This window comes from Camelus dromedarius, chromosome 11 (genome assembly GCF_036321535.1).
Source record: "Camelus dromedarius isolate mCamDro1 chromosome 11, mCamDro1.pat, whole genome shotgun sequence".
Lineage (NCBI taxonomy): Eukaryota > Metazoa > Chordata > Mammalia > Artiodactyla > Camelidae > Camelus > Camelus dromedarius.
The window spans coordinates 53,724,286-53,749,158 of record NC_087446.1 but is presented as its reverse complement, the minus strand read 5'-3'; the positions used below and the strand labels follow the sequence as shown (position 1 = coordinate 53,749,158).

The window sequence follows — 24,873 nt, the reverse complement described above, 5'->3', positions numbered from 1 at the left end:
AGTTAAACATATATTTTCTTTTTCATATTCTTTGTCATTATAGGTTTTTACAAGTTATTGAATAAATGTTTTACTTTCATCCTGAAGCCTCATGGCTCAGGAAGGAGCTACCATTAACCCCATCTAACTGGTTAGAAAACAGTATCTGAGGCAGGACCAGGTGTGGTTGAGAGCTGGGCTCTGGGGTCTGGCTACTGACTACCAGCTGTGGGAGACCCTGGGTAAGTCACTTAACCTCTCCAGGTCTCAGTTTCCTCATCTGTAAAATAGAAATAAAAGGACCTACCTCTGTTGTCAAGGACTAAATGAAACAACCCATGTAGCACACTTAGCTCAGTGCCTAGCATTTAAGTGCTCAGGAAGTGTTAGCTATTATTATTATTATTACTATTTTTTTAATTATTATTCCCCACTCACGTCACCCTGCTCTCCACTGTTCCTAGGTCTCTTTTCCCACCATTCCCCTCATGGCCCAGAACCATCCTTCCATGTTATTCCTGTGGGGATGATTTGCCCCCTGCTGGGGACCTCCTGGAGGCTGAATGCTTACCCAAGGAAATGAATTTATAATGGTGGAATCTTGAGCCTGGTGTAGTTCTGGCCAAGGGTAGAGGACTGGGAAGGGGATCCTCCATACCCTACCTCTTGGGCAGTTGTCTCTTGTGCCTGTGAATAAAACTCCTTTGCCTGGATAGGCCTCCAACCTCACCCTAGGCTAGGACATTTTGGGATAAAGCACAAAATTGGTGCCTCACATTGTCCTTCCTCCATGCCTTTATGTGCCATTCTCATCTGCTAAAGAGCATCCCTTCCTATTTCTGCTACAACTGTCTCTGTCTGTTAAATTTAACTTTCTTCTTCCAGATGCAGTTCAAAAGCCACCTCCCCCAGTCCCTTCTGATCTCCCAACCAAGCATAACCACACGTTTTTCTGAACCTCCCAAAAGCATAGCATTGATAACCATCAATCACGTACGGCTTTGCCTGAAAGCTATCAGGGGACAAAGAGCTGTCTCTGCCATATGTTACATTCTAGAACTTTATGGTTCTTTGTAGTGTGCAACACAAGCTAAGCTGGTGCTGGTTACAGGCTTCTGAACAATAATGAAGATGGTGCCCGTTGTAACATAGCAGGTGCATTAGACTGTGAGTTCCTTGAGGGCCTGGTGTTTGCACCTATGTCTCCCTTAGCACCCAGCATGGAGCTGGCACGCAGTAAGTCCTTGGCAAATGGTTGCGAATGGATGTTCACAATAACAGCTCCCGTCTGTCATGCCTACCACAGGTCAGGCACTGTGCTGAGCCTTTTCCATATGGTAGCTCATCAAGTCCTCACAATCGCCCTATGAGACAGGCACTGATATTCCCCACTGGAAAGTAAGCCCCACAGGGCAAGGATTTGCATCTTTTGTTTTTGTTGCTATATATACATTAATGCTTGAGATGTAGGAGGCCCTCAGTGAACATCGGTTGAAGAGTGAATTAATTAATGGATATTCATTACTAAGCTCGGAGAGGTTTAATAACTTGCCTAAGGTCACTCATGTAATAAGTGGCAAGCTCAGAATTTGCACCTAGATGGACCTGATTCCAAAACCTGTATTCTTCACCACTGAACTCCAGCAGGTGGAAGAGATGGGGTGGGGCTGAAAGGATCAAGGCACACAGTCCTACCTTTAAGGAGTTTTGCATCTGGTGGAGAAGCAGAAATGCACACACATAGCACACATAACACGACAAGTGATCGGACCAGCCCGTGACCAACCCAGGAATCAGGGAGGGCTGGTGCTCACACCAAGACTCAGGGGAAGGAAATGACTTCTCAAGGGCCCTGACACTGCCAAGAGCAGCAGGAATGTAGTTTCACATGGTAAGAAATCTCTGCAGCTGGGAAAAAGGGTGATTCAGGCTGTTGATGCTTGCCATGTTGGCTTTGTGTCCCTGCACTTTGGAGACTGTATCTGGGGAGGAAGCGTGCCTTTAACATGTTATTCCTCTGCTCAAAAAACCTTGAAACCTACCTCCCTCTCCCCTGGTCCCACTTCCCTACTTCACACTAACAGAATAAAGCGCATCCCCTGTGCTAGGAGGTCAAGGATGTGACCCCATCAAGCTCCCAGCTCACTCCGGGGAGCCCCTCACTGTTCCCAGCTCCCCTCAGGCACCCTGTCCTCTAACCACCCTGGCACTGTGCTGGGGCCAGCTCTAAACATGCTCTGGAGAGAGTGTTCCTCCTTGAGAAAAGTGATCTGTAGAGATCCCAGGCAAAGGACACAGCAAGTGCAAAGGCCCTGAGCTATGCTTGGCCCAGTAAAGGAACAGCCAAGAGACCTGTGTGGCTGGAGCGGAAGGAATGGGGAGAGAAGGAGTAGGTCAGAATCACAAACACATGAAAATGCCAAGTTCTACATAAATTCAGGCTCTGTGTAGCACCGCATGTCTGGGTAATAGTAATAGGAGTCACTGAATGCATTCCACATGCCTGATACAGTCCTCAGTCCTGCCAACACAAAACATCTACAGACAGGACCTCTTAGAGTTTAGCAGGGAGACGGACAAAGGAACTCCACAGTGCCATGTGACAGGTGCTGTGTCAGGGCACTCTGAAACCACAGAAGAGAGCATCTCACCTGAACTAGGGGCCAAGGAGGCCTCCTGGAGGAGATGGCACTTAAGCTGTCAAACAGGAGAAGGAAAATGCTCCAGAACACAGATGCAGAGAAGGAGGGGAAGGCCAGAAGCTGGGATGCTGGGTAGAGCTTCAGTAGCAGTGCCAGGGCCAGGGGCAGCTGGCTGGATGAAGGGCTAAGGAGGAGAGTGCTGGGACAGGGAGGCGCTCAGGCTTGTGGGGACTGACAGAGCCTCTGGACAGAGAGGCCCATGTTTAAGTAAGTGTGTGAGAAGTTGGTGGTTATAGAGTGGGAGACACCAAGTGAGTAGAGGTGGTAAAAAGACTTCAACAATTTACCTGCCGCCCCTGGGCCCTGCTTTGTCAGAAGGTAAGGGGCCACCGCCACCTGCACCAGGTCTTGGTTTCTCATCCCACCCTACAAGGTTCAGATCCTTCTTTTTAGGCAGATCTCAGTCCTCACTCTGGGGCAGCTCAAGACACTGGAAAGAGATTTCCTTGGTTAATAATAACTCAAATGCTTGCAACACATTGCGGTCTTCAGTGTACTTTCACCACAATGACCCACGCGTCTTACAGTAAACCTAGGAAGGACAGAGCTCTGCTGTTCTCCTTTCCATAGGAGCTGCTGCAGCTCAGAGAGGTTAAGGCTGTGCCAAAGTCACACGGCTAGTGGGTGACTAAATTGGGACGTGAGCCCAGCTCTTGAGACTGCAAATCCCACAGTAACACTGCAGCAACTGCAGAAAACAGGGCTTGGTGATGGCCAGGTTCCCAAGGACAAGCCTGGGAAAGGGGACGGGACCAGCCCTGGAATGGGGAAGAGATGGAAACAGGGGTGATGGAGGCTGAAAGTGAGGCAGAAAGGGGGCAGTGTAGGAGGTTGGAGAGGCTTTGACACAGAACTAGAGGTCCTCTAGAAACATCTGGTAAAATGTCCAGGCAGGGTTTAAAAAAACAGAAGCTGCATCCTCTCTCCCCAGGCCTCTGTGAGGGGCCTGTTGCTCCCATTTTGCAGGTGAGAAAAGGGAGGCAAGAGAGGGGCCCACATGGCTCGCCCAAAGGCCCACAGGAACTTAGGGCCCAGGGGCCCTGTTAGAAGCCTGGTAGGGTGACAAGACAGCGGAGACTTCCCACCCCAGCGTGGATGACGAAATAGAGATGATGAGACAGGAGGTGGAGATGGAGACAGAAATCAGGGCCGCATCCAAAGACGGAGGGGGGAAAAGGCAGAGGTACTGACGGAGCCTGTCAGCGGCAGAGACGGTGGAGAGATAAGGCCCTGATACCCAGATCCAGTTACTGGCAGGCAGCATCAGCTGATCGGGTGTCACACGCAGTCCTGGCGCTTGCTCCCGCCCGCGCGGACCCATCCACCTGGGGAGCCCCGCAGCGCAGCGCTCCCTAGTCCCGGGGAAGTGGGGGTGGGGTAGGGTACGAGGGTGGAGGGGGTGGGAGGAGGGGGCGGTGCGCCACCTCCTCCCCTTCCGCTGTCAAATCCGCAGAGACCTCCGCAGCAGCCTCCTGGCCCGCCCCAGATCCCCCCTCCCGCTCCTGGATGGTACGCTCCGGTCCTCCTGGCCTGGCTGCAGTGGATGTTGCTAGAACCCACGCGGAGGAAGGAAGAGACGCAGGCAGGCTGCGGTGACCCAAGCAGCCGCCCCTGCCTCAGGCACCCCCTTCCCCGAGAGACGGAACCATGACCCAGGGAAAGGTACCGACATCTCCCCCGCCTGCACCATCCTCCATCCTCTGGATCCCCCATTTCCCTGTCATCCTAAGCAGGCTTTTCGGACCACTATAAGCATCCTTCCTTGGCTTTTGTGCGAAGGTCCTCTGCGGTCCTTGCTGAAGTCAGAGGACCAGAAGGCCCATTTCAAGGAATGGGTTGTGGTCTCTTCCCTCCCACCAGGCTCACCTCTCCTCCCATCTACCTTCCACCCCATGCGTTGGCATAACAGGACTCTTCACAGGCGCCCAGGTCCCCTTAAGGAGTCAGCCTAGGTGTCTGGTGTGTGTCTGTGTAAGTGTATGCACCCCAGGGTGAGCCCTGAGGGGTAGTTCCTATAGGGCATGCGTCCCTCGGTCTATTCCCAGCCCCAATCATATTATGCTCATCTTTCATACCCTCCATAGAAGCCCCCCACCCAGCTCCCTGTCGTTATTCCATATCTGGATACATCCCCTGTGGTTGGGGGGCCGGGGGTGGTTGATGGCAATCCTGCTTAAGGATGCTCTAATTTTTGTTTTGGTTTTGGCCAGACATGGGATTGAATGGGACCAGATGAAACGTCTTCTCTTTTTCCCCCAATTTTAGACCTGCAATGTAGGGAAGGGGCTGGGGCAGAGACTTGGCTGGCCTAATAAGGTTATGTAACATCAACAGCCTGTGGAATTATACAACCACCAGGGCCTGGGGCAAAGAGGGAGGGTCCACTGGGCCTCTGCTTGGGGATGCTAAGGATTGGGCAGAGAAAAATAGAAGAGGGACCTCCCCTCCATTCCCCCTTCTTTTCTGCAAGATGAGCTTCAGAGCCAATGGCATTTTCCCTGAGCTCTCAGACCCTCCTTTCCTTGTTTTTAAGCTCATCATGCCTCAGAATGATGTCATTGGGTGATACCACTTTCTGCCATTGGGCAGACTGCATTTGAGGATGCCGGATATGTGTGTATGGGGGTCAGGGCCCAGGAGACTTGGGGGGCTGGTCAGCAGGGTGGGTGTGGGTAAGAAAGACCAGCTTTGGACAGGGCTGAAGTCAGAGGTGATAATCCTTCTTTCACTACAAGCCCTGGGGCTGGACTCCGAGGCCCTTGGTTTTGGTGGGCTGAGATGGGTTTTCCTGGGCAGGACCCTGCTGGTCTGGGTGATGAAGGGGGTTGGTGAGTAGGAGGGAAGCGGATGAGCCAGGGCCCCATTCCCACAGGACTGGGATCCAAGGCCCTTCCCTAAGGATGCCTGGGGGGTATCCACTGTGGTGAAAATGAAGAGCTCCCCACTCTGTGGCTCCTCTGCCTCCACTTCCCACCCCCACCTCCATGAGTCACTTTGCCAACGCTGCTTCTTGCCCTGGGGTGAATGTATTGCCCTTCTTCCTCTGCCCCTCACCCCCAGCTTGCTCCCAGGTTTTCCAGGGATGGAAAAGACCCTTTCAGTTTAGTGGTCCTCAGAGCTGGATGGAAGCAGAGACCTTCTGGTGCTAGTCTGTCTCCGGGAAGCCTCAGCTAGACACACCCTGCAAAGAAGGAACTCTGTGGGGCTCTGCAGGTTTAACACCTTTTTGAAACCAGACCTAAATCCTATTTGTTTTCTAAGGCTCAGTCCTTTTGGTGCTGTTTCTGTTTTCATACCACCTCCGCCACCCCAATCTTCCCTTCTCTGGTGGCATCATTCAGGCCCTCACAGCTGGTAGCCTCTCACCAAAGCTAAATTTGCACATTGTGGGGCCTGGGGGGCATATCTGAGTGTAAACAGACTTGAGTTTTCAACCAGCCTTGGGGTATTTCCCACGGGGTTTCAGTTTCCTGGTCTGTAAGATGAAGGGGCTGAAATAAATGCTTTCTCTCTCAAGTCTGTGATTCTGTTCTGGTTTGGGTTTCCAATAGGCCGAAGCCAAAAAAGACACTTAGCCCCGGGGCCTCTTGCCCCTCCTTTGCCCTGCAGCCCCCATTCCTCTTCCTCTTTTTCCCCTCTCCTCTCCCCTCCTTTCTGTTTCCTGGCTCTGCCATCCCCACCCACCTTGGTCATCTCCAGCCCAGCAACAGGAGGCCAGTCCCAGCGGATGGTACCTGGGCTCTGCAGCTCGGGGAACCATATGTGACTCTGAGTCATTCTTCCTTTCTGATCCTCAGTTCCCTCATTTAAAAACAGGGGTCAGATCTTTAAAAAAGACACAAATGAACTTATTTACAAAACAGAAACAGACTCACAGACATAGAAAACAAACTATGGTTACCAGGGGGAAGGGAAAGGATAAATTGCAGATACTAACTACTATATATAAAATAGATAAACAAATTTATACTGTATAGCACAGGGAATTATATTCAATATTTTGTAGTAACCTATAATGAAATAGAATGTGAAAAAGAATATATGTTTGTATATATATGACTGAAACATTATGCTGTACACCAGAAATTGACACAACATTGTAAACTGACCATACTTCAGTTAAAAAAAAGAAAAAAACAGGGATCAAAATACAGCTAGCAAAGTAGCAGAGTGATTAAGTGAGAAAAACGTTTATTTAGTATTTTTAAGGGCCTACTCCATGCCCAGCCCTTCCCTGGACCCCAGGGAAACAGTAGAACCATATAGAGCCAGTCCCTGCCCTGGGAACAGTAACCACCAATGGTGGGTTCTCCTAAAAATTTTCTTCTTCCTCAATTCTAATCCAGGTCCAGTGTGTGCCCCTGGCCAGCTCTGACCCTCCTAGAGCTCAGTTCTCCCATCTATAAAATAGACAGAGTCTTTTTCTTTTCCAGCCTTATTGCGGTATAATTGACAAATAGAAATTGTATATATCTAAGGTGTATGATGTTTTGCTATATCTATAACTTGTTAAATGATCACCACAATCAAGCTAGTTAACACATCCTTCACTTCGCAGAGTTACCTTTTTTTTTCCAGTGGCAAGAACACTTATCTACCCTCTCAGCAAATATCAAGTACACAATACAGTATTGTTAACTGTAGTCACCATGCTGTACATTAGATCTCCAGAACTTCTTCATTGTGCATAACTGAAACTTTGTACCCTTTGACCAATGTCTCTCCATTTCCCCCACCCCTAAACCCTGGAAACCACCTTTCTACTCTGCGCTTCTATGAGTTCAACTATTTTAGATTTCACATATAAGTGAGATTATGCAGTTTTTTGTCTTTTGGTGTCTGGCTTACTTCACTTAGTATAATGTCATCCAGGTTCATTCATGTTGTTGCAAATGACAGGATTTCCTTCTTTTTTAAGGCTGAATAATATTCCATTGTATATATACACCACATAAATTGGGGAGATTCTTGTCTGTTCCCCTGCCTTTCCTAATGCACATGAGAAAGTACCCACAGAAGTTCCAGAACTGAGGGGCTGCTGAGGAGGACTTGGAAAGCACCCTTTCCCTGGTGACTGTCTCCCTCTGCCTCTATTCCACAGCTCTCTGTGGCTAACAAGGCCCCCGGGACAGAGGGGCAGCAGCAGCAGACAAATGGTGAGAAGAAGGAGGCTCCAGCAGTGCCCTCGGCCCCACCTTCCTATGAGGAGGCCACCTCCGGGGAGGGGCTGAAGGCAGGCGCCTTCCCCCCAGCCCCCTCAGCTGTGCCTCTCCACCCCAGCTGGGCCTACGTGGACCCCAGTAAGTCTCTCAGCTCCTGGAGACTGGAGCATCAGGGGAGTGGTGGGCCCAGATGGAAAACGTGGGTAGGAGGAAGTTGCCCAGAAATAGATGTACTGTGTGGTTGTTGTATGAGGCTCTGATATCAAAGGGTTGGGATTTGGAGGACTGGTCTGAGGGTAGGTTAAGGAGAAAGCCATGAAAGAGGAGATATGGTGTCTGCAGTCATCATTCTCTTGGATGGGGAACAGGGGTTTCTGAGTCACGAAGCTAGGGCAAAAAGAGGGGATGGATGTGAGAGAAAAACCAGGAGCTAGTCTAGAAGAGAGGGATACAGAGAAGGGATGGGAGAGGTCAGAGTGGATGCAGGAAGGAATAGAGTGAGGCTATAGCTGACCAAGGCCTTAGCTAGGGCTGGCTCCCTGGGAGTAGGGGTGCAGTGTGCTTACATATTGGCTGATCTGAACCCTTCGTGGGGACATGTCTCCACAGAGGCCTCAGGGTTGTTGGGGGCTGTGAGCCTGAGGATCCACTTCACCCATTACCCTCCTTGTCTCTTTTCCTTCCCCCAGGCCTTAACTGGGGGCAGGAGAGCATGATGTGGGGAAGGTATGTGGATGCCAGCCTCAGCATGCCTCATGGCCAGACACAATTCATAGGCAGACCCACCCAGCCTGATGACAGCTCCTTGCAGACTGAGAACCGCAGCTGGTGGGGTCCCCTCTGTTAGGTGGGGCAGCCCGTGGGAGCTTTACCTCAGGGCTGGGAACACACAGCTCCTCACTAGCTGTAAGGATGCCTTCCTCAGCCCCTTCACCCTCCCTCAGCAGTCCCTTGACCCCTCCCCCACGTTATCAACACCCCCTCCTCCCCCACAGAATTCTAGAAGAGATCCTGAGGACAATGCCTCAGACAGAGTCTCTCCTCACAAAGAGTGGCCACCATGGTCCGCACCTCCCACCACAAAGCCTCTCAGCCCAGAGCCAAGCAGACTTACCCCACTGTGACCTACTGGAGGGCCTTTGAAGGTCTGGTATTATGGGAGCCCTTCCCACTGCCCCTGACACTTTTTCATGTCAGGCTGCTTTTTATCCCCTTTTCTCCCCTCTGTGGCCTGGCCATTTGGGCTTTGAGAGAGGTTGTAGAGGGAACATGAAGGAGTGAAGGATAAGAGGTTGAGGGTCCCCAAGCCCCAGGTTGGCAATGGGTCTACCTCCCTCCCCCTTCCTCATTTCCCATATCCTGGTGGCCAGGACTGGCTGCCTAAAAGAATGTTTTCCCAAAAGCTGTTGGGGCAGAGGAAGGCAGTTCATTTCAGTCAGCATATGACAAATGTTTACTAAGTGTGTTCCAGGTACTGTCTGGCACTAGGCTAATTTCTGGGGATGCAATAATTTGTAAGACCTGCCCTCACAGAGCTGACTGTGTAGACAGGTAAGTGGACAACCACCACACAGTGAAACAGGTGCAGTGATGGTGGCCTGGGCAGTTCAACTAACCTGCTTGACAGTCAGGGAAGACTTCTTGGAGGAGGGGGTATCTTCGTGGAGTCCTGAAGGATGGCGTGTGTTAGGTGGGGAAATGAGTGTCCATGGCTGAAAGAAAGAATGTGCAGAGGCCCAGAGGAAAGAGAGCACATCGTTGAAAAAAATATAGTCAGGCTGGGGAAAAGTAGAATAGATAGTGAGCAGTGGGGCTGGAGGGCTCCTGGGAGGCTGAGAAAGCTTTGTTAAGGAACTTAGACTTGAGTAAAAGGCAGTGGGGAGCCATCAAAGAGCCTGAAGCAGGGCACTGCCAAGGTCAGCTTTGAAAGACCAAGATGGAGGCTATTGCTGTGGAGGGGAAGGTCACAGAGAACTGGCGGGGACAGTGGAGGAGAACAGAGTGGACACATCTGAGGCCTTAGGAACAGCCCAGAGGAGGGATGAGAGAGAGAAGGGTGTGTAGTCACCATCAGGCACAGAGCTCTCACTTTTATCTCATTTCGTCCCCATGAGGTGGGTATCACTGACCCACATCATAGAAGAGACTCAGAGGGCTGGTGACTTGCTTAAGGTCACACCGCTGGTCAGTCTTGAGGAGGAATCCACATGTTTGCCTGTGGAGCCCATGCTCTTCTGAAAGCCTGAGTCCTGGGACCACACCCCACAGCTTCATCCTCACCTCATTCTTGCCCTTGTCCTGGCTTTATTCCCGCCTCTGGTCTCCCGTCATCCCTGGTTCCCAGCTGGAGCACCAGCAGGTCCACCAATCCAGCAAGTCCCCAGTTCCCACCCCAAGGGCCTCAGAGCAAGCTGGGGTAGGACCTTTGAGCCAGGGGTGTGCAAGGTGGCCCTGGGAGAGTGGTTGTCCCTCTCAGCTTCCCAGCCATGAGGGAGCCAGAGTGTCCAGGGAGGGGGGTGAGGGACATGAGAAGGAAAGGTCACACTGGTATGGCAGAGCTTGGCCCACGGGGAGCCCTAGCCAGCATGGAGTGGGTGAGGAGGGGAGATGATAGTTCATTCTCAGGACTTGGAACAAGGAAGGTGAGAGGCATCCTGGGAGAGAAATCTGGGATCTCTGTGGGATGGGTGGGCCGGGAATTTTGAAAATGGGGCTAGAGAGAAAGGCTTTGCCTGGCCGGAAGAGCCAGTCCAACAAAAGGCAGCACTGAGCAGGTGGCCACTGGGGACAGTGTTTATATGTATGGCGTTCTCATGGCCCTCCCCTGCCCCCTCAAGGCAGCAGTTCCAGCTATGAGAGCGGTTTCCCCACTGGAGACCATGAGCTCTTCACCACCTACAGTTGGGATGACCAGAAAGTTCGCCGAGTCTTCATAAGAAAGGTAACTGCCTCCCCCAGCTCTCCAAGATGGGAAGGCTGGTTTGGGGGAGCCCCAGAGAAGCCCCGACCCAGCCGTCTGCCTCAGAGGCCATCCCTCTCCCCGTCCCTTCTGATCCCAGCTGACAGCACTGCTGGGAAGTGGGGGCGCCCCCTGCTGTGCCTGATCACAGGGTCTCTTCTCTCCAGATCCTGCGGGTGTGGGATCTGGGGTGTCTTTGCTCTCCTTTCACCTTGCCCTGGATCCAGTCCAATGACCCCCTAAGGAGGAGGGTGGAGGGCACAGGATGTGGGTCTGAAGGGTAGGTTGAGTCACCGGGAAGCTGGGCTCTTCCCTGAGCCTTGCTGGGGGCCTAAGCCTCCTTGGCCTCCAACAGGGCCTCCCAAGCTGAGTGGAACCCCCTCCCACCCCTAGGTCTATACCATTCTCTTGATCCAGCTGCTGGTGACTTTGGGTGTCGTGGCTCTCTTTACCTTCTGGTGAGTTGGCCGTGTGGACCAGCATGTTCTAGGGGTGGTATGGCCAGGCCTCAGGTAGGGGTGGGAGATCCAGAAGCAGACAGTTCTTGGAATGTTTGCCTGAAAATATTTGAGCAGGGCAGCAGCCACCCTCATGCTGGAGAGGAACCTTAGCGCACACGGAGGGGGTCCTCCATCCAATGTGGAGGGGGGGAGCGGGGTGGCCTTAGTGCTTTCCAGGCCTGCTGGTCTCTGTGAAGTGGTTGTTCCTCTCAGATGCACCAGCCCTACTCCTGGGCATGGAGTCTCAGCCTGAGACCATGGCTGGGGCTCCCTCCGCCCTCTGCAGTACAGCCCTCCTCTCTTCTCTCAAGGACTCAGGACTTCTCTTAAGTCCTGTGACATGGGTGGGGGAAGGGGCAGGTGCAGATGTTGAAATAGAAATGGAGACAAAGGGTACATTCTGATTCTCCCTCTCTTCTCTGCAGTGACCCCGTTAAGGACTATGTCCAGGCCAACCCAGGCTGGTACTGGGCATCCTAGTGAGTATACCCTAGACCCCTTCCCAGAGCATCCTCAGTGGCACAAGGTGGGAGAATCCCAGCCCATGGCCTCTCCCCACCCCACAGGAACCGTCCTCACAAGGCCATGATCAGAAGAGCTTTATAGGGTGTTTAGATCTGAGAGGGAGGAGAGGAGATGGGAGTGGGTTCTGCTGCCTGCTCAAGGAGGGAAGGGTGGGGCTGGGGTCATGCTGGTGAGACCGAGACCTTGGCCCTGAAGAGAAGGGGTGCTGGAACACCTTGGCCCACGCTAATGATAACGTTGCTACTCTTATTAATGTGGCTGTTATTAGTGCTTACGAATTATTAATCATAATAGCTACCACTCACAGCATGCCTAATAAGGGCCAGGTATTGCTCTGTGCGCTTGATACACTGTTGCTTTCGCTCCTCAAATCTACTGGGTACGATTACCTCAGAAACTAAGGCTCAGAGAGGTTGAGTAATTTGCCCAAGGTCACACAAGTAGGCAGTGGTAGAGATGGGATTCAAACCCAAGAATCAGGTTGAGGCTTGTGCTCATAATTCCTCTGCCCAGCAGACTCCCTTCCTCTTGAGCACTGGGCTCCTGCTTGTCCCATCCTCTTTAAGGAACATGGCAGGTAACTTGAGAGAAGGTCGTTCTGACCTTCCGATGTGGGCAATCACGGAGTCATTCTGGATCATTTCAGGCCGGGCCACCCTGGGCTCAGAGCAGAATTACTATCACCCAGGATCCTTTAGCACCCACTGTGAGCCCAGCTTGGAAGTAGGGGAAGGTAGTGGATGGCACAAGGTAGCCTGTGAAAGAGTGGCGTCCAGAGGAGGGGGAGCACTCAGTCCACATCAGGGGGTGCGCCTCAAAAGATGAGCCAAGAGGACTGGGGACCAGAGTGCCTTAAGCAAAAGCATGGGAATGGGAGTGCACGTGGCCCATTTGGTCAGTTAGGGACTAGGCTGGCAGAGTGCTGGAAGGCTCAAGGGAGGGGAATCTGGGACAGCCCAGAGAGCAGTGGGGCCTTCTGGGAGGCTCTGAACGTCCACCCAAGGAGCTTGCCCACTACGGCTGTCCCAGGCCTATGTCTGGATGGAGATCTGGTGGGAATATGGGTTTAGCCCAAAGCCTCCTGGACCACCCAAGCCCAGAATAGTCCCAGAGTGGACCCCGAGTTAACAGAAGCCAGCCAAAGGCTGACAGGAGGGAGACAGCCTGGCCTTGGGGACTCCTCAGAGGAGCAGGGGAGTGGAGGAGGGGCTCAGTCAAGTTGGGGGTCCCTGGGGAGGAGACATTCACACTCAGAGCCTTTCTTAGGGCACAGGATGGAGGGCCTGTCTGCAGACCAGGCAGGGACGGTGCATCTTGAGAATCTGGGGACACTGTAGGGTAAAGCTAATGAGGCCCCAGGGACCGCCACCCAGGTCAGCACACACGGTGGGTTGGCATGGCTCCCGGCACGTCAGCACTGCCTGGCAGCCTCGGTGCCCTGAGACCTTGGGAATGGAGTCCCCAGGCCTTTCATCAGGCCTTCTGCTGAGAGGTCTTCAGGACCCTATGCCCTGAGCAGATGGTGGCGGGGGCACAGCCCAGGAATAAGCAAGCTTGAGAAGCAGGGGCAGAGTCTACCTCCCTGAGGGTGGATGTGAGAATCTGACCTCTGAATAGTGAGATTTAGTGTCCTTCCTGCTCAACATCTCCAGGCAGAAAACAGAGACCTGGAACTCAGAGGTGGGTGGGGGTGGAGAGAAGTTGGAAGGGGGTGTGGACCTGCGCTTTTCATGGGGTATCACAAAGCCTTAAAGGTGCTTGGGAATTCACCATCAAGGTACTGCTCTGTTCTTCAGAAAGCCAGTCTGTGGCTCTGCCCCCACTGTCCCCTCCCCAACTCTCTGTCCATCCTGCCCCTGCCCCCAAAGTTTATCTCCAGGTCTGAGACCTGTTGGGTCTCACCTCTCCAACATACCAAGCCCTTAATGGCAATAAGAATAAAACAGGTCTTTTTCTATGTGTGTGGCACTGTGCCATGTGATTTGCAGATATTCTTCGTTTTAATCATTAACAACCATACCAGGCAGATATTATTATTATCCCCATTTTATAGATGAGGAAATTGAGGCTCAAAGAGAAGTTATTGCTTACTAAGCAGCACAGCCAGGATTGAAGTCTGTCTTTCTGATTGCAAAGCCCAAGCACTTGCCCCCAGTGTTCTGCTGCCTGCCCCCACCCCTAGCCGGGAACTGGTCCTAGAGCAGGATGAGTTGGGGGAGGACTCTGGGTTCAGACGCTGGCCTCCACCTGAGCCTCACTCCTCTGTCTTGACACTCTGTAAACAGACCATGGCTCCAGCCCAGGCCCTGAGGCCCAGGCTCTGACAAGCAAGTCAGTCTTTCACTTCTGTGACTCATTCTTCACTCCTGGGGACGGCAGCCTTCCAGCACCCAGCACCCTGCAAGCGCCCCTCCCAGCTCCCGCTCCCCGCCTTTCTCCAGGCCCCAGTCATCTCCTTCAGTGGGCTCTTGCCTTATTGTTTGATTGCTCCCTCTGAGCCCCGACAGCGGGACCTGCGAGCCTCCCTGAGGTGGGGAGGAGTGAGGGCTGTGGGGTAGAGGAAGGGGAACCCAGCAGAGGAGGAAAAGTGTGAGACCAAAGCTGGGGGGAGGTGAGCCTGAGCCTCTCCAGGAAGCTGTCAATCAGCCAGATTCTAATTATAATAATAACAACTCCCATCCGCAGGTCACTACCCTGTGCCAGGCCCTGTGCTAAATGCTCCAGCCATGCATGCCCTCATTCAGTCCTCGCTACAGCCCAGTGAGCTGGTACCAGTATTCCTGTTTCACATAGCAGGAATCTGGGGCTCTCCAATTAAGTAACTTGTTCAAGGTCACACGATAGTGGTGGTAGAACTGGGATGTGAACTCGATTGTCAGGCTCCCAAACTGCACCATAACATGCCAGGACAGCAGTCCCTCTGCCCTTCCTCCCGACCACTCACCTTGAGGGTTGAGGAGCTCTGGACCATAGGGAAAAGGAGGCTGGGCCTTGCCCTTAAGAAGCTTCCAGTCTGGCCAGGGAGACAGGCCCCACGCCCAGGATACACATAGACAAGGCTATTATTATTATCATTATTTTTGAAGTGACTGACCCGTGACTCAAGGGAGACCAAAGAGCAAATGCTGGGGTGTTTCTCAATAAATGGGTCAGGATGACTCCACCGTCCCTCACGGAGCAGGGTATCCTGCGGCCCTGGCCCTGGCACTGAGAACCCCTCCATCACTGTGACAGTGGTGTGCTTCATTTGAGAACCACTGAAGGGTAGGGAAGGATGAAGATAGAGGGCTCCCAGTCACCAAACCCAATAGGCTTGTCTCAACCCCCACAGTCCCTGTGCATTCACATTTCATCTAGAAATATTTAAAGGTCAGGCCCCAGGTTAGGCAATAGCTTGCTCTGGATGCTACATCTGGGTCGGGGTCAGATGAGCGGGCCTGTAGGGTGTGGGGTCCAGGGTGCAAGCTTTGGTTGAGGTATGCCCGTGGGTCACAGCCCCTCTAACCCCAGTCTCAGGCGTCCTGGTCTGTTCGTCCTTTCTAGCCGCAGCAGCAGAGTGATGGGCACATTGTGAGGGTGCCCAGGGCGATGAGGGTGGAATGGAGGGACAGAGTGCAGGGAGGGATGGGCTGGAGAGGTGGGGGAGCGGATCTTGCAGGGCTTTGCCAGGTCTTTGGAATTTTAAACAGATGAGTCACATGATCGGATATGCCTATAGTTTGGAGAGTGGAAGGCAGGGCTGGAGGCAGGAAGACCAGATGGACAGAGGTGGCCTGACCTAAAAGGATGGTAGTGGAAATGGAAAGAAGGGAACAGATATTTTGTCTTTTTTTAAAATGTCTATCTCTTTTTTTTTTTTAATTCTTTTGGGGGGGCAGTAATTAGGTTTATTTATATATATATTTAATAGAGGCACTGGGGATTGATCTCAGGACCTCATGCATATTAAGCACCATGTACTTTACCACTGAGCTATACCCTCTCCAAAGAGGGGCAGATTTGAGAGCTACCTGGGTAGAGGATCCACAGGTCCAGGTGACTAGTTGGGCGTGGCAGGGTGAGAGTCAAAGCTGACTGAGGTCACTGGTTGGGTGACTTGGAGGCTGCGCAACTTGTCCTTTGCAATAGGAGATGCAGGAGAAGGAGCAGGGAAGAGGGCAAGTTTGACTCTAACCTGCTGCATTTGGCACGTTTCTGAATAGCTATGTCGGCTCAGTAGGCAGTTGGTTATTCGGGTCTGAGGTTGAGAAGGAAATGCTAGATCAGGAATATGGGTGTGGGAGTCATGAGCATCTGCCTAATAAAGGGAGTCCTGGGGATGAGTGAGCCCACCGGAGGGGAGTGTTCAGGGAGACAGCCTGACGGGCCCCTGTGCTGAAGGAGCCCGGCAGAGCTAGAGTTACTCTGAAGGAGACTGAGAAGGAGGGGTCAGGGAGGTAAGAGGGAACCCAAGAGTGTGTCATTGTGGAACCAGGGAAACAGTGGGAGAGATCAGATATTGAGAAGTCAGGTAAGTTAAAGACTAACAAACATCAATTGGACTCAGCAAGGTCACAGTGATATGGTAAAGCCAGCTTTCATTAAGTGGAGCTGGGGCTGGTTTGCTGGGTTGAGGAATAGTTGTGAGATGGAGAAGACACCATGAGCAGAGACAGCTTCTTCAAGGAGCTTGGCTGTGAGGGTGGACAAAGTGGCAGTAACTAAAGCCAGGGAAGTTGTTGGTTAAAGATGGAGAACAGCTGCGGAGCTTTGTGAGTAGAAGAGGTGGCAGTGGCAAGGGGTAAGCAATAGAGATGACAGGGTAGTTGAGTATGGGACCAGAGGTGGAGGGGATTAGCCTGGGACAGGAGGAGGGCCAAAGGAAGGGCACACAGATGTGTGACGTGATGTTTGCAGGTGGCAGGCAGGCAGCCAGGGAAGCCCCACTTCATCTCCAATCTTTCTGGGACACATCAGGCCAGACCAGCAGTAAAGTGAGGCAGCCTGGGAGGTTTGCAGACAGAGGGAGATGGGTTGGAATTGCTATGGAGAATGGATGAGAGAACCAAGGAGTGAGATGGGGAAGAGTGGCAGGCGCCATGTTGAGGGTGCACTGGGGGCTGCAGACCAGGCATCGATGTTGGCACCCATCTCAGTAGGAATGAGCATGCCCCATCCTTGGGTCCTCAGCCCTTATCTCCCATCTAGACTGGCCTCCTCTTCCACCGCTCTCTAGAAAGTCCTCAGTCCTCAGCCCCTACCTCTGGGTTACACCTGAGCTTCCTGCCAGTCTCCCGGTCATGGCTGCCTGCTCCAGAATTTCATGCCACAGGTACTTCTTGCTGTGCCAGGCGCTGGCAGAGCAGACAAGATCATTACAGGTAGTGACAGGGTGAGGAAAGGGTCTGAGGGAGGCAGTGCGGGGTGGTGGTGATAAGCCAGGACTCAGGAGCCAGAATGCCTGGCTTCTAATCCCGCCTCTGCCATGTAGTAGCTCCATGACCTTGGACAAGTCCCTGACCTCACTGTGCCTCAGCTGTCAAATGAAGAACGTGCTTCACAGAGCAGTTATAAGGATTATATTATAAAGCACTTAGCACTCTGCCTGGCACATAGGGAATATTGTATATGAGCTTTTAATATTTTTTGAAATAATAAGATTGTGTCTGGAGGGAACCACTTCTTTAAAAAATTTATTTATTTTTAATGGAGGTACTGGGGATTGAACCCAGGACCTTGTGCATACTAAGCATGTGCTCTGCCACTGAGCTATACCCTCCCCCCTGGAGGGAACCACTTTAGATTGGATGGTTAGCTATCCCATGGCACCCAAGATTCAGTATTTCTAGAAGCAGGCTCATCTTAGACCTCTTCCTCTCTTTTGGATATTGGATCACCCCATAGCTGGTTGCAAGGCTCTAGGATTATCGTGGTCTTAATCAACCTCCCCTGCCCCAAAGAACCCTGCTTGGTGCCCCAAGGGCAGGGTTGGCAGAGAGAGGAATGAGCAGGGGACTGGGTGGAGGGGCTTCAGGGAGGACTAGCTAACTCACCCATACATCTGTCTCTCAGCGCTGTGTTCTTTGCAACCTACCTGACCCTGGCCTGCTGTTCTGGACCCAGGTATGATGATGGCTTGAGGAGCAACTTGTGGGAACATGAGCAAGATTTTGGAAGTTCTGGCCCCAGTCCTCCCTGCCACTTAGGTGCTGTGAACCCCTAAGAGGGCCCCATCCTTCTCTGGGCTCCATCAAGCAGTCCTGCCCCTCCCCCCTTTACTTGGCACCTCAGAGGCTGAGGGAGGGTGAATGGACAGAAGGAGGCACGTGGGGATGTGGCTGAAGGAAGAGGCTCCAAGTAGTGGGGGTGGGTTGGGCAGAGACCCCTCTGTGCAGCAGTGACCCCCTGTGCTGCTGGCACCCCCTCCCCACTCTCCTCTGAACTCGGTGGCTTGCCTTACAGGAGGCATTTCCCCTGGAACCTGATCCTTCTGACTGTCTTCGTAAGTGATGTGGAGGTGTCTGGGGTTAGACGCTGAGTGGGGAGGGAGGGAGGAGGCCTGGAGGTTGGGCTTTGAGGGCCAGGAACTGGGGGCATCCAATGTGAGGTCGCAGGGGGAGTCCGGGGGATTTTCACCCCACTTCTTCTACAAGGACATCCCTCTCGTTCCAAATGGGCTTTCTCTCCCTACTCCATCCAGTCTCCCTTTCCACTTCGATTTTGTTTTGAAGAGATTTGTATGGGGAATCCTAGAGCTATGGATGAGCAGGGGGGTCTTAGAAAGGAGGAAAAATAGGGGTACGAAAGATAGAGACAGCTGGCGCAAGGCCTGTTGGGACCTCCTTCACCAGGGGAAGTCCTGGAGGTAAATGTGTGTGTAAGTGAAGCAGACTCAGGGTTGAGGGGTAGGCACAGGGGGTGGAGACCCAGGCTGGCCCTTGAAGGTGTCCCTCATCTTGCTTCTCCTTTCAGACCCTGTCCATGGCCTACCTCACCGGCATGCTGTCCAGGTAAAGGGGACAGGCAGAAGGTGCCCTAAACATCATCTCTCCTGGGAGCATTTAGATGGGGGAGTGGTTCAGGCAGGTAGGAGACACTGGCTTAGAGCCTTCACCTTGCTCTCCTCGGCCAGACAGCGCCTCCAGAACCTGGCCAGGTCAGTGGGGTGGGGGTGGAGGACAGAGGAGAGCAAGGTGACGCCTCTCAAGCTGCAGCTTAAAAAACCCCAGGTTCGTGATCACATGGTTCCCTGCAAACCACTTCCAGGTGCGAGCACAAGCCTCTCCCCACCCCCACTCTCACCTCTTCAAGATCCTTCTAGCAAGAGTTTGAGTCTAAGGATTTGGGGAGGGCAGGTCCCAGCAGAAAGGATGGGGAAGTAGAGAATGGATCAGGGGAGAGGGGAGAGGGCAGAGGTCAGAGGTCGTGGGATCAGGTCCTGGCAGAGGACGGTGGGCCTGGGAGGAGGGCTGGGGGAGACCAGAAGCCCTGCCCTGAAGCTGACCTCTAGCCTGACGGTCCTGCAGTTACTACAACACCACATCTGTGCTGCTGTGCTTGGGTATCACGGCCCTCGTCTGCCTCTCCGTCACCGTCTTTAGCTTCCAGACCAAGGTCAGCTCCGGGGCCTGCGGCCAGGGGAAGGCAGAGGGGGTGGGGGCTCCGAGCTTGGATTCCCTGGCTGGGGAGAGGTAAAGTGGATGAGTAGGGTCTGGGGAGGCCACCTGGGGTGAGGTGGGGAGGGACGCTGCGTTCTGAGGGTGAGCACAAGACGGTGGCCTGCCGCAGAGGCCTCAGCCTTCCCTCCAGCACACTGCCCGGCCAGGGCCCCCAGGAATGCCGAGCCGCCCTGTGCGGGCCTGAGGCCCGGCCGCTGACACCCATCCCATCCCTGCAGTTTGACTTCACGTCCTGCCAGGGTGTGCTCTTCGTGCTGCTCATGACTCTCTTCTTCAGTGGACTCATCCTGGCCATCCTCCTGCCCTTCCAATATGTGAGTCTCCAGGTCTCCCAGCCAGCCGCATGGGGGTAGAGGGGGAGGGACCGCTGGCCCGAGGGTGCCGTTTCCTCCTACATCCTCCAGGGAAGGCCCAGAGCCAACGGCTCACAGCTTGCCCTCCTGTCCTGCCTCTCCTGGCACCTGCCCTGGGCTTACTGGCAGTGTAAGCAAACAACTAAAGGAGGCTTTTCTTAGCAGGCCTGGGCACCTGCCCACTACACGAGCCACATCCGGCTTCACCTTTCCTATCTAGCCCCTCTCCGCGGAGGTGAGGTTGAGGGGGAGGGCAGGAGCATTTAAACCCCCAGCAGGGGAGGGAGCTCTGGGGCTCCCTGGAGCTGCCAGGCCCAGCGGAAGGACCTCCTGGAATTCTTGGGGGATCAGCCAAATCCAGGGAGGCAGCATCGGGCTAGCCGGGTGGGCGAGAAGTGGGACAATGGGGCTCCGAACATACCCTCACCCCATTAGAGTGTCCATGGGGGGAGTCAAATCTCAGCTCTTTAAGAAGTAAGTGTATGGCTTGCCTGGAAAATCCAGCTAGGACTGCTCGGGGCTCAGGGACCTGTTCCAGGCACTCAGACTACTGCAGGTGGAGAAGGGGCAGATTGAGGGCATCACAGGAGGGGGTTTGACTCCTGGGAACCCGAGAGAGGAAGCTACTGGACCCCTGCTGAAGGCTCGGTGCTTACAGCTTTCCCCAGATCCTCGTAGCCACCTTTGGTACGTGGTCCGCCTTTTCTGCCAGTCTGGGAGCAGTGTTCCTCACTCGCTGCTTGCTCAGCCTGTTCTGCCCAGCCCCCAGGGTACTGGCTGCCAGTCCAGGACATCAGGATTGGTTCTGGCATTTCCTTGACTCTTCCCACAATCCTGTTGACCAAGGGAGGAGCCGGAGCTGGCCTGGGGGCCCTCTGTGTATCTAGGATGGGGGTGTACAGGAAGGGGCCCCAGAGCTTCAAAGAACCCTTTATTGACCTGGGTCAGGCTAGTGGGATGCCTGTGTTTCCAGGAATCTTCTGGAGGAAGGCCCTATGGAGGGCAGGGCTGGTGTGGCACCTTTTGCAGGATTTTCACACACAGCTAGGTACCCCTGAGACCTGGGGGAAGCAGAGGTTGGGAAGTGGGCATGCTGTTCCAGCCTCTGCAGGCAATCCCATCATGCACAGCTGGCAGGGGCTCCAGATGCCCCTCCCACACCCCTAAGTTCAAGCCTATGTCCCCTTCTGCCTGAGCCCCTAACCCCCACAGGCTAAGCCAGGGAGCTCCAGACAGAGGGACAGACAGACAGCGCAGGAATGAGTGCACACTGGGAGGAGGGAGCAGCCTCAGGCCAGGCCCAGGCTGGCAGGATGACAGGGCCCCAATAGGATGAGTCACTCTGGGCCAGCCTGAGCCTGGGGCTGTGTGTGGAGGGAAGAAGTGCCAGTTGGGAGCTCCCCTGCCAGTCCCTCATGATCTCTGTTATCCTGGGGTACCCCCACCAACCCTGAGCACACAGAGAATCAAGGACCTCTCAGTCTGGGGCTGGGTTTGCAGGGGTGAGAGCAGGCCCCCAGTGGGGAGGTCTGTCCCATATCCTTCATTCTCCAGACAGATCCCTCCTCCCTACGCTTCTGCCCCATTGCTCATCTCGCCAGCCCTAAGCCCATTTTACATCTGCCTGCAGGTGCCCTGGCTCCACGCAGTGTATGCCGTACTGGGAGCAGGCGTGTTTACATTGGTGAGTGTGACCCCCTGGGGCCCCCCTTCTCAGCCTCCCACCATCTTCCCAGGCCCCTCCACCATCACCGTCTTCCTCACAGCCCTCCTCCCTAAACCCTTCTGGAGTGCCAGTGGGCAGGGAGGGGCGCAGTGCTGTGGTCAGGGAGTTCTCTCAGGTCTCCAAGACAGACTAATTGACCTGGGAAGAGAGGGAAGGTTGTAACAGTGAGATTGAGGCTTAATGACAGAGCTGGGAAGAGGTGCCCTTGGCTCGTGGAGAGGTCCAGTGCTGCTTGTGGAGGGTGAGAGAGTGAGGTTGTCCTGGCCACATGGACTAAGTTAGTCATGCTCTCCTGGGGTAATCTGGGAAGGCTTCTTGGAGCAAGGGAGATTCCAAGTACTCTGTGACAGAGATGCAGTTAGATTGAGCTTGTCCTTCTTGGTTCTCACCAAACTGAGAGAGTTGATGACGATGATTATGATTATCATAACAATGATAGTTAATGTTTATTGAGAGGCTTCTCCCACAGCAGGCTCCCCACCTACACTGAATGTCACCATAACTCTAAAATAGGTTCTATTGTTCTCCAATTAAGACGCGGAGCCTGAAGCTCAGAGACTTTACATGACTTGCTCAAGAGCATACAGCATCCTAGGAAGTAAACAGCCAGATTGAGAATCTGGACAGTCTGGCCCCAGAGCCCCACTCAGGATCTGAGGCTAGGTGGGGAAGGGAGTGGCGTGGCTAGAGGCAGATGCCCAGGTGACAGAAGGTGACCAGGGGCAGACATCTGCCTGGAGCAGCCCAACACAGGACCTTTGCTCAGGGGCTCCCAGCACCTGAATGTGGTAGTCCAGGATCCTCCCAGTTTGACAAGCATGTGTTGGTGACATGTTCTTGGGGGATGTGGCATCCAAGGTAAACCTCCACTGCCAGCAGGAGCAGTGACCAGGCTCTCCTTTCCCTCACTGGAATGTTCAGTTCAACTCAGTCTGGCCCGAGCTCCGGGCCGAATCACAGGTTCCAGAAGCTTATGGGTAACAGATTTGAGGGAGCAGAGATGAGGGGAAATAGGGAGTCAGAATTATGAGCAAAGGTTTTGAGGGGTTTGGATAGGGATCATGCCAGGAATGGGAGTGTGGTAGGTTCATTCATCCATTTCCATAGGTCTTTACTGAGCACCTACAACATGTGACATGTGTGCTGTGTGTCCAGGCTGCCATAGTCAGCAGGAAGAGCACAGTGCGTGGCACATAGTGGCACTCATTAAATACTGGTGGAGTAAATGACCTCCAGGCTCAGAACTTGAGGGCTGGACAGGACTAAAAAGGGGTCTAGAGAAACTTCAAGCCTCTCATTTTACAGGTGAGAAAACTTGTTCAGTGATTTGTCTAAGGTTTCCCTGCAAGGCAGTGGTAAATCAATTGAGTGTGGCCTTGGTTAAGAGTAGGGTGACCTTTATCCCAGTTTACCCAGAACTTCCCCAGTTTTAGCACTGAAAGTCCCACTTCTTGGGGGAACCCCTAGGAACTCCAAGATTGGGCAAACCACGGTGGATGGTTATCCTACAACACTAACTTCTCTTGGCTCCTGGACCAGTGCTCTTTCCTCCAGCAGCACCTGCTAAAGACAAATTTCAGTGAAAAGGATGAGGTGGGGAGTCAGGCTAGGAGGAAAGAAGAGGGAGGGTCAGACAGGGGGAGCCTGGGAAGGCCTCAGAGGACAGCGTTTGCCAGGGACAGATGGAAGAAGAGGCATCATGCAGGGCAGAGCGGGAGGAGAGCGAGGAGCGATGGAGGGTCAGGATGTTTAGGACATTTACTTGGCTTCATGCTGATCAGGTCACAGCAGGTATGTCAGCTATTCCAGGAGGCTGTGCGTTGGAGTAGGGTTGAATGAACAGTAACCCCTTAAATTTGTTCAATAATCCACTGTGTTATTAGAATAATAAAAATAATCCCAACCATCTGTTCCACCCTTTACATTATACAAAGAACTTTCACACCTATTACCTCACTGGATCTCCATCACAACCCAGCGAGGGAGGCAGTGCTGATGTTATAAACCTGCTTTCCACATCTGAAGCCCCCGTTGTTAAGGGGCTGGCGCAGAGTCCCACTGCCAGGAAGGAGCAGATTTAGGACAGGACCCAGGTGCCATTTCCAGGTTCCCCCTTGGTCCCCCTTGGTCCCCCTCGGTTTCTGTTGGCTTGAAGTGGGGAGAGCCACTTCTCTCCAGCAATTTCCCCCCTCCCTTTCTTGCACCACCAGTATGGCCCTCCCTACTGGGTTATTTCTGTCAGCATCTGAAAAAAAACACACACAAAATAGTCTGAGCCCACATCTCCCTCTAGTTCCCCCTTTAGAGCAAAACTCCTTATAAGGGAATTTACACAATTTCCCATTCCTCTCCTCCCTCTCTCTCTTCTGTTCTCTCTTAACCCTCTTCAGAATTCTCCCTGCGAGGTCCCCAGTGGCCTGTCTGTAACTGAATCCAGTGGTCACTTCTCAGTCGTCATCTTGCTCGACTCTCAGCAGCATTTGATACGATTGCTCATTCCCTACCCCAGAAGCATCATCTTCCCTCAGCATCCAAACCACTAGCCCTCCTGGTTTTCCTCCTCCCTCCCAGGTCACACTGGAGGACCCTAGGGCCGTGGACTCTCTACACTCACTCCCTAGGGGATGGCAGACCGACTCAAGACTTTCAATACCATCTTTTATGATGACCCTAAGTTTTACATCACTAGCCTGGAATTCCAGGCTAGAATTTCCAATTGTCTGCTCGGGATGCACATTTGAAAATCTAATAGGCACCTCAAACTTAACATATACAGAATTGAGCTCTTGCTCTTCCCCTGAACCCGTGCTCCTCCCTCAGCCTTCTTTGTCTCTGTAAATGGCAGCTCCACCCTTTTGGTCACTCGGGCCAAAGGCCTTGATGACATCCTTGACTCCTCCACTCTCCACACCCCACAACTGGCGCAGCAGCAAATCCAGCTGGCTCCACCTTCTGTCTAGAGTCTGACTGCTTCTCTCCACCTTCATGGGTACTGCCTGGTCCATTTCACCATCCTCTCCTACCTGTATTTTTTTTCTTTTATACCCACCTGGAATCTGGAAATGGCATCCTATTGGTACTGCCCTGACAGTCTGTGTCCAACACCGCAGTGGCTAGAGTGATTTTGTTAAACATAATGAGGTCAAATCATTATTCTTCTTGGCCTCCAGCAATTGCTCCCCACTGCTTGCAAGACCCACGTGGACCTTCCCTACACTCACTCCCCATCACCCCCTCTGCTGCAGCCACGTGAGCATCCTTGGCTCCTGAGGACTTCAGGCTCGCTCCCAGCACAGGACCCCTCCACCC

General features: G+C 53.2%; 1 protein-coding gene across 1 annotated transcript in view; it reads left to right on the top strand.

Annotated features, from left to right (window-relative positions):
* Positions 1-4,110: 4,110 nt before the first annotated feature.
* Positions 4,111-24,873, top strand: part of FAIM2 (Fas apoptotic inhibitory molecule 2) — a 33,321-nt gene continuing 12,558 nt past the window's right edge. The window contains exons 1-11 of the mRNA XM_010989705.2: positions 4,111-4,343; positions 7,783-7,981; positions 10,681-10,784; positions 11,196-11,260; positions 11,728-11,781; positions 17,879-17,929; positions 18,269-18,308; positions 18,779-18,816; positions 19,333-19,420; positions 19,704-19,799; positions 21,469-21,522. Of these exons, the coding sequence (XP_010988007.1) occupies positions 4,329-4,343; positions 7,783-7,981; positions 10,681-10,784; positions 11,196-11,260; positions 11,728-11,781; positions 17,879-17,929; positions 18,269-18,308; positions 18,779-18,816; positions 19,333-19,420; positions 19,704-19,799; positions 21,469-21,522 (804 nt within the window). The 5' untranslated portion in view covers positions 4,111-4,328. The remainder of the gene's footprint in view (positions 4,344-7,782; positions 7,982-10,680; positions 10,785-11,195; positions 11,261-11,727; positions 11,782-17,878; positions 17,930-18,268; positions 18,309-18,778; positions 18,817-19,332; positions 19,421-19,703; positions 19,800-21,468; positions 21,523-24,873) is intronic.